Source organism: Dermochelys coriacea, chromosome 3 (assembly GCF_009764565.3).
Source record: "Dermochelys coriacea isolate rDerCor1 chromosome 3, rDerCor1.pri.v4, whole genome shotgun sequence".
In the NCBI taxonomy this organism is placed as follows: domain Eukaryota; kingdom Metazoa; phylum Chordata; order Testudines; family Dermochelyidae; genus Dermochelys; species Dermochelys coriacea.
In genome coordinates this window covers 116,447,354-116,459,407 of record NC_050070.1, presented here as the reverse complement: position 1 = coordinate 116,459,407, position 12,054 = coordinate 116,447,354, and the positions used below count along the sequence as shown (strand labels likewise).

General features: G+C 40.0%; 1 protein-coding gene across 1 annotated transcript in view; it reads right to left on the bottom strand.

The window, feature by feature from the left end:
- ESR1 (estrogen receptor 1) overlaps positions 1 to 6,664 on the bottom strand; it is a 180,815-nt gene extending 174,151 nt beyond the window's left edge. The window contains exons 1-2 of the mRNA XM_043511211.1: positions 6,397 to 6,664; positions 4,181 to 4,685 (exon numbers count right to left, since the gene is read on the bottom strand). Coding sequence (XP_043367146.1) covers positions 4,181 to 4,685; positions 6,397 to 6,412 — 521 coding nt within the window. The 5' untranslated portion in view covers positions 6,413 to 6,664. The remainder of the gene's footprint in view (positions 1 to 4,180; positions 4,686 to 6,396) is intronic.
- Between the last annotated feature and the right edge of the window lie 5,390 nt (positions 6,665 to 12,054).

Sequence of the window (12,054 nt, the reverse complement as noted above, 5' to 3'; positions counted from 1 at the left end):
AGGGTTCCTGGATTTGTAAATGGCTGAAGTAAACTCCCCAGTCTGTCTCTGATTAGTGTCTTTGTCAGGGAGTGGAATGAAAAGGGGACTCCTTTCTGTATGTTTGAATTCTAACCGCCAGCCAGCTCTGCTATGATAGGAAGGGATACTAAGACCTTCTTGTCTATTGGCTGTTTCACAGAAGAACAGACTTAAAGGGGCCACAGGTGAAGTCTGGCAAGCAGTAAGAGAGCTCAGGGAGGGTTGTGGGTGCACCACCCTTTATGCTCTTTCAGAGGAACACAAGGAGGGACAGGGCACATGAGCAGCCCCAATGGGCACTGCTATTAAAAACAATCCAATCTTGAGTGCATGGGGCATATGTGCACCTAGAGTGAGACCCACACTGACACATACTCAAAGAAGAACTAGTAGATAGAGATCTCTTAGGTACTTTTATGGCCCCCATCACCATAAAATCAGAGCACCTCACAATCCCTAATGGATTTATTCTCACAACACCCCTATAACATAGGGAAGCATGGGGCCATTCTTCCTCTATTGGCCATTTCTGCAAAATTGACAGGTACAGGAGGACAGGCTCTATAAACAGAACCAGTCCTAGTGTTCAGGACATAACATCAGCATTCCTATATTATGGATGCCTAATGCCAACTGTGAAATCAAAAGGAAACTTTCCACAGAAAAGAGATAGCTACATGGGTATTCCCTTATATAGAGCATACCATGCTATATTTAAAAAGAAAAAGAAACATTTTATCCTTGGATTTTGCATATATAAAATTCTGCTCTCTATATAAACATCCATAAGGTTTAGCCACTGAAGTGGTTCAAGCTAAAGAAAACAGCTTAGGCTAGTAGGGCCAACTCTCTTCTTCCAAATTCTGATACCCTGTGTGGGGATTTATGAACTCCAGCAGGATGGGGATCAATGTATCTGTCATTTTTTTTGGACCATTTTAGGAAAGTATTAAGAATTAACATGATCACACTGATGGGAAACCACCAAGAGACATTTTATAATAATTCAGCCTTAATAAGATTCGGAGATATTACGCATCTGCAAAATTAAACAGATACTTTATCCATATTAACCTATGCTCTAGGCTTGAGGCACCAAAAAACATTCCGGCTTCATTTGAGAGAGAAAGACAAAGAGAGTGTGTTAGTGATGCACAGATGCTTTTTCATAGAATGTTTCCTCTAGTGTATTGACTGGACTTTGTCTTGTGTTTTGCTACTGACAAATAAGTGGCTCCATAATCGACTGAATACTAGGTCCAATCTGGTTTTGTGTGAGCTTGTGCTGAATTTGGAGCCAGCTCCCCAGCCAAACAAAGGGCAGACAAGTGTTTATTTCTGACCCTTAGAAGGTGCCAGGTCAGTGGAGTAAGCTTTTAGTTTTCTAATAGGGCAATAGAAAGGAATTAATCTGTTGCTGTCTGTGGGGATTTACAGGTGTTAAGTTAGCCACTGGAGGGCTCCTCTGGTGTTTTCTGAATGAGACAGAAACCTATTGCAAAGTACAGTGAAAATTTTTACAGCACAATCAAATATAAAAACTGAGATCAGTTGAAGTCATTTTCTTTGTTGATAGCCAGGTATTCATACACACAAAATATAAATTACAATATTTTCATGAAACTACATAGTAATATTTGATAAATTAAGTACTGAAAATAGTGAAAAGACAATAAAACATGCAAAAATTCTAAGAAAATTAAAAGATTAACCCCAGCTACTCTTCACCCATGATTTGAACATACTACCTTTGTAAGATAAGAAAAGGTAGTATCTAGCACTAGACATACAGTATATCGTTAGCATGCAGTGAAATTCAGAGGAACTATTTTTCAGTGGAAATGTATTGAAAATCACAAGGAAAAATTAATTAAAAAATCAAATAGAAGTGATACTGAATTCATACATAGGTCTATCTGTATACATGCAAAATGTCATGCTAATTAAATATAGTATAATTTGTATTTAACTTCTTCAATAAGAGAGTGAGGAGGAGGAGGAAAATTTCTAACATTTTAGCCATGTGTTAAAGTGGGGCAGTGCATGGCAGAATACACCTCCATCTCCTACTTATTGTAAGTAATTATTAAATAGTTACTGTTCCAGCTGATTTGGCCTCAGAGAATGCAGCATTTGCATTCCTAAACCATAATGTTATGGTGATGCTCCATTGCAAATATTGCGATTCTCCAACACAATCATACAACGCTATCACACCAAAGGATTAAATGTTGCTCTCCTTACTCATCTAATCCCATTGAACTCAATGGGACTACTGAAATGAGTAAAGCAAACTGGGGGTATGTGGAATTTGTGCCCTCTACAGCCTTTTTGGAAATGACTGTACTTTAACTCCTGATTTTATCTTTAAATAACTTCATAAATTGAGTACCATTACAATTATTTTATTTGATGGGATATTTGTGATTTGGTGTGTGCCCAAAAGGAAAAAAGAGCTAAAGTTTAGTGTTTTCAGGGCAATATTCTATCAAGTACAGCCCTACAGAGATAGAAACAGCACTGCTTTCTCTAACTTAGTTCAAGTCACTACCATGGCTGTCAATGTGAGATAATCAGTAAGACCATCAATAGCAAGTTTATTGTAAGCCCTCTCTATGATTTTTTTAAAAGATAATGCTTCTGGTTCCTTCTGATACACAAATCCTTTTCAAAACTTCACTCTTCCTCTCTGATTTGTGACCTGATTCTTACTCATACTGACAGCTTTCAGAGTAGCAGCCGTGTTAGTCTGTATTCACAAAAAGAAAAGGAGTACTTGTGGCACCTTAGAGACTAATAAATTTATTAGAGCATAAGCTTTCGTGAGCATCCGATGAAGTGAGCTGTAGCTCACGAAAGCTTATGCTCTAATAAATTTGTTAGTCTCTAAGGTGCCACAAGTACTTCTTTTCTTTTTACTCATACTGAGTATTATTTTACCCTGCGAATAATCCCCCTGAAGTAATTTATTATCCAATAGAGTTAGGGTGCAAGAATCTAGCCCTAAATATTATAAGCAGTAATTATTCCTAAACTGCAGTTTGTTGCTCAGACCTCCCAGATAACTGAGACAGAGACATAGATTAAGGGGAAAAAATCGCCTTTAACATGACCCAGCACAATATCCTGCAAAATTTTGCTACCAAACATTACAATTTGGGAGAGACTGGATATAGGGGTGTTGCATTCCTGGTATTTTCCCAATAAAGGAAAAATATATTTTCATTTTGTCGTGGATATTTATTTAATTATTTTGTGGGTGGGGTATTTTATTTTTAAATTAAGAATGAAGAAGGAGAGCTGATAAAAACCTTGGCATCTCTTAAAGATGTTTTATATATTCTCTGCCATCTAAAAATTCTCTGCAGCACATTCCATCACCTAATCCAAAAAAAGTACTGAAATGCATCTTCAACTGCAAAAATATTAATGCCAATGCTCCCAAATAGAACATTTTTATAGAAGTGTTCAACTAAGAGACACAAGAAGCTAAAGAGAAAAGAAAGTAAAAATACTCTGTCTTTTAATAAAACATGCTACTTTAGGGAAACAATATCTCCTTATCTCTCTCCAACCACAAATATGCATTTCAGGTATGAGGCATTTATTGCAGCTTCTAAAGGCTCTGTATGATTGAAGTGCTGTTTGTCATTAAGTCAACTATAACAATTTTACTAAGAAGGATACTGAGCTTCTAAACAGCTTCTTGTATAAGCCACCCATAGCATTGTATAGGCAGCCAAAAAAAGAGCCTTTTCCTACAGACTCAAACTATCACTTACCCCGGGTCTGAATTTGACAAAGGTGGTGGAGAAATCCCTTCTAGTGTATTTCAGACTCATTTTTATTTAATGTGCTTTTTCTTCCTGTTTTCCATTCTTTTGCAGATTATTATTCTCGACTTGTTTTTCCCAGGTCACATTTATGTTCATTATCAGACTTATTTTTCATGTACGTACACTTTCTAACATTTACAGCAACAATTACTCAACAGTCACAACAGCTATTTTGTTTACTCCACAGTATCATTTACAGTCTAATTATTCACTGGTGACTCAATTGATCAGACTACATGGCCCTTTATACAGAGACAATTCTTTGTGCTTCCCTATATCCTGTTTAGCATATCCTGTTCAAATAAATCAAAGGTAGGATTTACCTGAAGAAGGTTGGAGGGCCAGCTTCTCTCATCCCAAAGCTGCTCTGATCATTTTCAAGATAGTAGGGTACCTGTTGGCTGTGGTGATGGATGAAGGGTGAGAGCTGTGGAGCAGTTTGTAAGAATACCATGGGGCTTGGAGGGACATTGTTCAGGGAATGAAACCCTCCCAGGCTGCTGGACCCAAATGATTCAGAAGCAGGGGCATAACTGAGGCTAGTAGAGCTGTACACCGGAGCGGCAGTGGCAAAGTCATAAGTGGTGCCTTCTGGGTAGTTAAAAACCCCTGCCTTGTTGCTCTCCACATACATCTCACTGAGCGACCGATCCAGGGGAATCTTCAGCTGAGGTCTGCTCAAAGTCTCCAGTTCAGTGCCTTGAATCTGGTGCAGCAGGGCAACTCCAGAGTTTTTGGTATGAAGGGTCATGGTCATTGTTAATGGCAGCGAGCAATTGGCATATCTGTTTTTACTGTCAGCAGAGGGATCAACAGCTGATAGTCCACCTGAAAAAAAGAGCAGAACCTGCTGTCAGCCTTGGCAAAACTCGCGTTAAGGAAGCACTGCACAGGTATTCAGCTGGTCTCAGCAAGGAGGAGAATACAATCCAATGCAGCATGAGCAGTGAGAAAATGCTCTCTTTCTCTCTCTCTGTCTAACTTTTAAGTACTCCTCATCTGAGCTAATATGCATTACAAAGGTGCTGGCCATAGGCCAAGAACTCTTGCCTTGCACTGACATTGGTTTAAACATCTCTTCAGAAACAATTAGTTTTGGATTGATACCAAATAATTGTTCCACTAAACTTTACTCCTATTAGTTGTTTAATTTTTCACTTCATGGGGTCCTGCTGCTCTAGGGTGGCGAAGGGAAAACAGTGCTTATACCAAACTAGGAAGACTAGTCCAGTGGTCAGTCAGCTTACCGCTTTTTATGCCCCCACCAGGCTCCAATCTATCTCTGTTTATCTCTACTTCTGTTTGATTCATTTTCATGTTTGCTAGAAATATGTAATGTGTACATTGTAATGACCCTGGGTAGGACTACGCTGTAACTGAGATATGGCAGAGCAGAGAGAGTGTGTGTGTGTGTGTGTGTGTGTAGCCAGCCAGTCAGTAAAACTGTATTTAACAGAAATCAATGGATGTACTCTATCTATCTAGGAGAAAAGCCATATTTAAATGTGCTAAATTATAATAATTCCTGGTATTTAGCTGAAATGTAAAAGGTAACATGAAAAGGCAGGGGAAACCTTTAGTTAAATTCTTCTGTACACTTCTGCTGCTTCTTGTTAGCATGTAAAATGAGAGCAATATAAATTTAAATATGTCTTTAAGACTATCTTTCAGACCATTATGTAAAACCAGTTAGACAAAATTCAGACAGACAAAATTCATGTTAATTACTTGAAATATGAACTGAATATTAATAAATCCAGCAGGAGGATGTTCTTCCTCCTTGTCCATTGACAAATACCTAATCCAAAGGGACCAACTTTAAAATAAATCAGAATGTTCCCCTTAAAACTATATTTAAAACTCAGCAAGAGAAAACAAATTGTAGAGGAAAGGTGTGGCAAGCAAGTTTCATCTTGCAACTTATTCCCATATTGTTTGAATTTTGCGGATGCTACTTGTCTTGCATCAGCCTAACGAAAAACTCTGAAAATTGTTTTAAGTTCTATAGCAATGCTATAATGGTCTACAGTTCATCTGGCATAGTAGGTTAGTGCCAACCTCCAACAGACGCATACAAGGCTCTAGATAACATGATTTAGTTATTAATGTAAATCCAAGCCATACTAAAATAATTCTACATTCATTCAGCATATGGAAATTCTGATCATCAATTGAGATGGGGGTTTAAAAAGAAAGCACCTGGAAATTTATTTTTATGTCTTCAACTTAAAATAGTTTCAAAACAACTTCACTATAAATTGTTTAATTCTATAGACAATACTTGAATCATAATATTATATTTTTAGAGCGTTTGCTAAAAAAGCCAATGTTTAATCTGCACTTGCAAGATTTCACTGAAGTTGAATTCACTGAAGTAAATATATTTGAATCCCGGCATACATACAGAGACAGCAGCACACGTTTAAATATACAAGTACTTGATAGATTCCCCCGCCCTTCCCTTCCAGCTCAAATTTCAGGTTATAGACTTTGATCAAAGAGATAACAGTGTTTAAATAACGCTGAACTATAAAAGTACCTGGTAAGAAAAACATCAGACAATCATACCCAGCAGAACAGCGAGAGTCTTCCAAGAGATATTCTAAAATTATGCCGAAGTGTGTAAATGCGTGTATATTAGAGGGAGTGAGAGAGAGAAAGTGCGTGTGTAGGTGTGTGTGTATTTACAAGGGCTCATGAAGCAGCAAGCAAACACAGCTCTCAACATCTTCCTGAAGATAAGAGCCAGTAGCTCTGCGCCACAGGCTATCATGAAGGGCAATTAGAAGTTTAAGGTAGGCTACTGCCTACAGAGTCACTTGGTGCATCTCTAATATTTAAAACATAATACTGTCTAACATACTGTGATATTATATTGCATAATCTGAGAAACAATGTGACAGCATCCCAGAGGAAGAGTAGCATTTATTTTTACAACATGCTGCAAGAGGGACTCTAAGGCTTTATTTAAAATGTTGTGAGATCTATTATATCATTATGTAATAATAATCTACATTATAATACATATATAGAAGAGAGCAGATTTAAGGTTAAGCACACAAACTTAACTTTACCACACCACTTCCTGACTTTTAAGTGTTTCACTTAGCAACCTAAATGTTCTTTTAATACAGTTTTTTTAAACTGAATTTACCCATAAACAGCTATTTGCTAGATGGCATTAGAACCCTCCGTGTAGTATAGTAAGTACAAACCATGGTGTAGGAACCTTGATTCCTTCCCTATGTCACCTTAACTCAGATCTCTGCACCAGTTCCACATAGGCCAGTGTGGATGGCTGCAAGGAGACCCAGAAGAAGAGTGGAAACATGGGATCTGCATTTACATTGAGCCAGTATCCCATGCAATTGATGCAGAGTGGCTGCTAAAATAGACCCGTAAGCTAAACTGTAATAGGTTGTCGGTGTTTTCCTGAATTACCCAACCTAGTCAGCAGATGCTGATCCTGATGCAAAAGGGTTAAGTGGGCTCTGCTGACTCAGTGTCTCAGATGGTTTGCTACCCCCACTTAAATATAAGGAAGATGGGAGAGGCTCTCCACAGAGAGGATCTGGGGGTTGAGCTGAGCAGTCCTGTGGTAGGAGTCCTAGAAGACCGCCAAGCCTGGAGAGAAGACTCTGGGTTAATTTTATAATATTTTATTTATTAATAAAGCCAAATGCCAGGAACGAGGTGAATTTTTGACTCTGCATAATGCATGGACTTTGTTTGGAGCAAGAAGAATAGGCATCAGCACATAAAACTAGTGAAAAGCCTTTGATAAACCCTAACATTTTACACTTTTACTTTCTTCTGTAAATCTCAAAGCAATTTACAGATGGGGCTAATGGTCTGCACAAGTTCACATAATAAATGAATGTGAGACCCAGAGTTTGAAACCAGATCTTTATGCTTAAAGGTCAAGTGGACACAAGTCCACACAGACAAGTCACTCTGATTTACTGTCTCTCAGATCTTCCGTCTGTGAAATATGCCTGATAATAATATTCGGCACTTGTTCATTGGTAGATCCCAAAGTTCTTTACAGAAAATGTGTGCAAAGTAGCCCCACTTTACAAATGAACTGAAAAATTAGTAATTTGCCTAAGTTTACACCATATCTTGCAAAGTGAAACCTGCCTCATTTCCTGTGCACTTTAAAAGACATGTACATTCACTAAACCGCAGAAGTTAACCCAGGCACGGGCTGCAACACCTTCACTCCACACACTGGTCAAAAGTACTTTAAAAATACCCGGTTGATGGCAGGTCCATTGGTTTCGGAGAGGATGCTTTACTTATTAACGTGCATTCAATTCCAGCCAAGCTAACAAACATCTTGGGAGATGTCTACACAGCATTTCGGTGGGAGCAAGAATGAGCCTCTCAGTCCAGATCGACAGACTTTGATTAGCAGGCTCATGCTGGCACTCTAAAAATAGCTGTATAGACAGTGCTTTGAAGTTGCAGTTTGGGCAATGATGGAGGGGCAGCTGGGCCAAATCTGAGTAGCATTGTGACCCCTGTGTCTGCCTGGTCTCCCACGTGTGCAGTCCTTCAGCACCCAGGGACACTCAGTCACCCAGCCCCTGGGGAGAAGCAGAATAGGGGGCCCCAGAAACCCCCAATCCCCAGGAGAGTGGGAGGACTAGATCTGGGCTTGATGCTTCAGAGGAAGTGTAGATGCAGAAGGAGGATGGGGCTTAGGGCTCCCAGAATGGCCTGGACCCTGGTAAGGATGGTGCAATTCAGCCAGACCACCTCTCTGGGTAAACAGCTTAGGGTTGGGTGTGGTGCCGGGGGGGGGAGCTCAGAGCTAGGTGTGGGGCATGATCAAGGGAAGAGCATGGGGCTGCATGTGGAGACCATGGGGGTGAGTGCAGAGGGAAGAGCTTGAAACTGGGTGTGGGGTAATGCCTGGGAAAAAGCCCAGGGATCAGTGTGGGGCAGCAGAAAGGGAGTCTGTGCGGAGCTGGGTTCAGGAGAGAGAGCACGGGTGTGAGTGCAAAGGCAATGAGAGACAGCTCGGAAATGGGTATAAGGGAGCAGCAGGGGAGAGAGCTTGGGGTTGGGTGCAAGGCCTTGGAATGAGAGCTCTGGGCCCCCTTCTTAGGAAAATTCTGGTTGTACCCCTGGCATTTACACAGCATATATTAACAAGACAAGATTGGCTCGCTCTCTCTCTCTCGTAAAATCTGGAGAGAATTTAGTTCTACAAAACTTCAGCAGATGAGATTTACAGAACCTCAGTGAGGGGTGCATTGGATTTTATCTAAATTTCCAAAGTTTAGAAGTGTGCAGACAAAAATAGTTCTGGCTTTGATCCATCTCCAAATATGCTTATGACGAAAAAGGGATGAAGAAAGTAAGGAAAGAGGCAACAGCAACGGAGGGACATTGTGAAGGAAGGGCCAGGTCTCTGCAGTTGAGGTGTGCCATGCACATGACAAAAAAACCAAAGCAGCAACTATCTGCGCACGCACACACACCCACCACACAGCCACACCGACCTTCATGGTGATGAAGACAAAAAGCCTATGTTTGAGATTCTGAAAGCAGTCTCGGAGATGTAGATATATGTATTGCATAGAATCATAGACTTTAAGGTCAGAAATGACCATGATGATCATCTAGTCTGACCTCCTGCACAACGCAGGCCAGAGAATCTCACCCACCCACTCCTGTAACAAACCCCTGACCTATTTAATGTTATTGGAAAATGTGTGGCTAAATCTTCTGCTGTACTTTTCAAATCCCAAACTAAATACTTGCTATTTCAGGACACTTCAAAGCTGCACTTGAAACTGCATGAAATAAAAACTAAACAGATAATGCACTAACTGAATCATAATTCTATGGTTAAATGAACATTGTTTACAATTCATGCATCTCTCAGCTTGAGAATGTACAGGTTCTTTTTCTTATGCTGATAGACAATCCCTATTAATTTCAGGGCACTGATGCAACTAGTGGGCTTGTAGTTCCTACAGCTCTGCTGAATCCTTTGGTGAAAACCTAGTTTCAAATGGTCACATGATGCAGACCGACCTAACAGCTGCATTCACACTAAGCTTTGTCTCCTTTCCCCCACTGATACAACAAACTCACTAGCGAAAAAGCAAGATACCGAACCAAATTAGGATTTTACAATGGCAGAAACATTGGGACATTTCTGAGACAGCACAAGCAACAGAAGATCAAAAAAAAATCCACTGGAAGCGAGAACTGTGGAAGAAACGACATAGAACTCTACCATAATATTGGAAATGATGTTTCAGGGTTTCCAATTCTCTTTACATTCGACCCAATATGGCTGTTATTATGTACCCTGGAGAAGTTTTCTACTAAATGAAAAGACCTGCCAGAGCATCAGGGAGTGGTAGAGCAGCCAAGTATGCTTATGGGGCGAAAAAACAACAGTGTGGACATGAAGACAGACTTCCAGCTAGACCTAGTCATTTTCAACAAAAATGCCAGTTTTTCAAACCCAAAATGTCTTGTGAAAAATAAGCCAAATTCAACAAACTTGCTTTGTTCCCTGCTTGCTTGCCTGGTGGGCTGCTGGGAAGCCCAAGATTCCAGGGTCCACAGCTCATAGGCAGCCCCATCATATGGACTGCCCCAGGATTGGGGAGCCCAGAGCTTACAGGGTCTGTGACTCCAGGGCAGTGCTACCATGCCAGTGCTCCCTGCCCTGGAGCTGGGAGCCTGGAAAGCCTGAACCCCAATTCAAGCCAGGGCTCACAGGGCTCTTAGGACTTCCTGGCTCCCTGCTGCAGAGGTGGGAGTCTGGACCATTCTGGGATGGGGTTCCAGGGCTCACAACTCCAGAGCAGCCCAAGAACCAGCAGCCCTGGAAGTCTGGAAACTCAGGGGTTCCCAGACTAGGGCAGTCTGTGCCCCTGGGCTGCCCTGGTGCCTAGGCAGCTTCTGACTGAAACTGACAAGAATTTCAGTTTCAGTTAGCAGCTGCCAGGATCCCAGGGAGCATATTTCCTTTCAGAAACACCATGTGTCCACGTTTCCATAACATATTTTTTTAATTTTCCAGTTCATGTGAAATTTCCACATTTCAAAATATTTCATGTGAACCAGAAATCTCAAGTTTCAGCCAGCTGTATTTCTGACCCTGGAAAACTACCACAGCTTGAGGTACAAGATGAAAGTGAAAACAGTAGTTATATGAAAAATATTCAGATTAAAGGATTCCTTGGAGATACAGACATGCCTAAACCTATTTTGTTTTTTTAATCCTGGCTTTCAATTTTATTAGGAATTCCAACAAAATATGGCAAATTCAGAATTGAAAGGGTATACTGCACATTTGCGCTTAAATCTGCTGACCATGAAAGACCATAAACTTTATTCGTTTGGTTCCCACAACTATTAAGACAGAAATTATTTTAGCTGTTGCAATTAAAGAAGAATCTGTTGCACATAACTGCAAGAACACCATGTTTTTCCAAGATTCTTCTGTTGCATTGCAGAGAAATCATGCAGCCCTTACAGCAGTGAGGAAGCTCCTCAAGATAGATGGCCAGTACCATCTATCTGTTTTATAAATCTTCACCGGAAAAGAACATAAAACCTTCACATAATCAGATGAAGCCCTGAAGTGTGCTCAGGATCTGCTTACACCATGAGCAAAGAGATAAGCTCTTCAATATATTATGCAAGGCTTATAATGTTTGTATGTTCATATGTTGATATGGGGGACAGATGTAATCTGTGGTTTCCCAGTAACATACTACAAATAGGAATGGTGCCAAAAGGCTTGATGTTAAGATCCCGAGTTTTACATTTAAATTTTGGATTTGTTTACATAATTAAAGATGGTGGTTTAATTTTTCATGAAAAAAAAAATCTGACCAAGCAGTCCAAATGAAAACAGAGAATATGGGAACAATTATTTTTAAATAATTTTTAAAGTCAAAAAATATATAGTAGAGATTAAGTTGCCTAATTTTTTTTATTTTAAACATGGTAGTTTTCAGAGAATCCTGCCACTTGCTTTTTTAGTAGGTGGCAGCCTATTGTATACAATGTTTGTAGCACTTATCATGGTAACATGTTACTTTTGTTATATTCAAACTAGTACAGGGTGGGAGTGATATTAAGTTCTGCACTTGGAACATCCAGGGCATTTAGAACACAATCAAACAAAATTTATAGGCAGGACTCACAGGCCTTTGTGTCA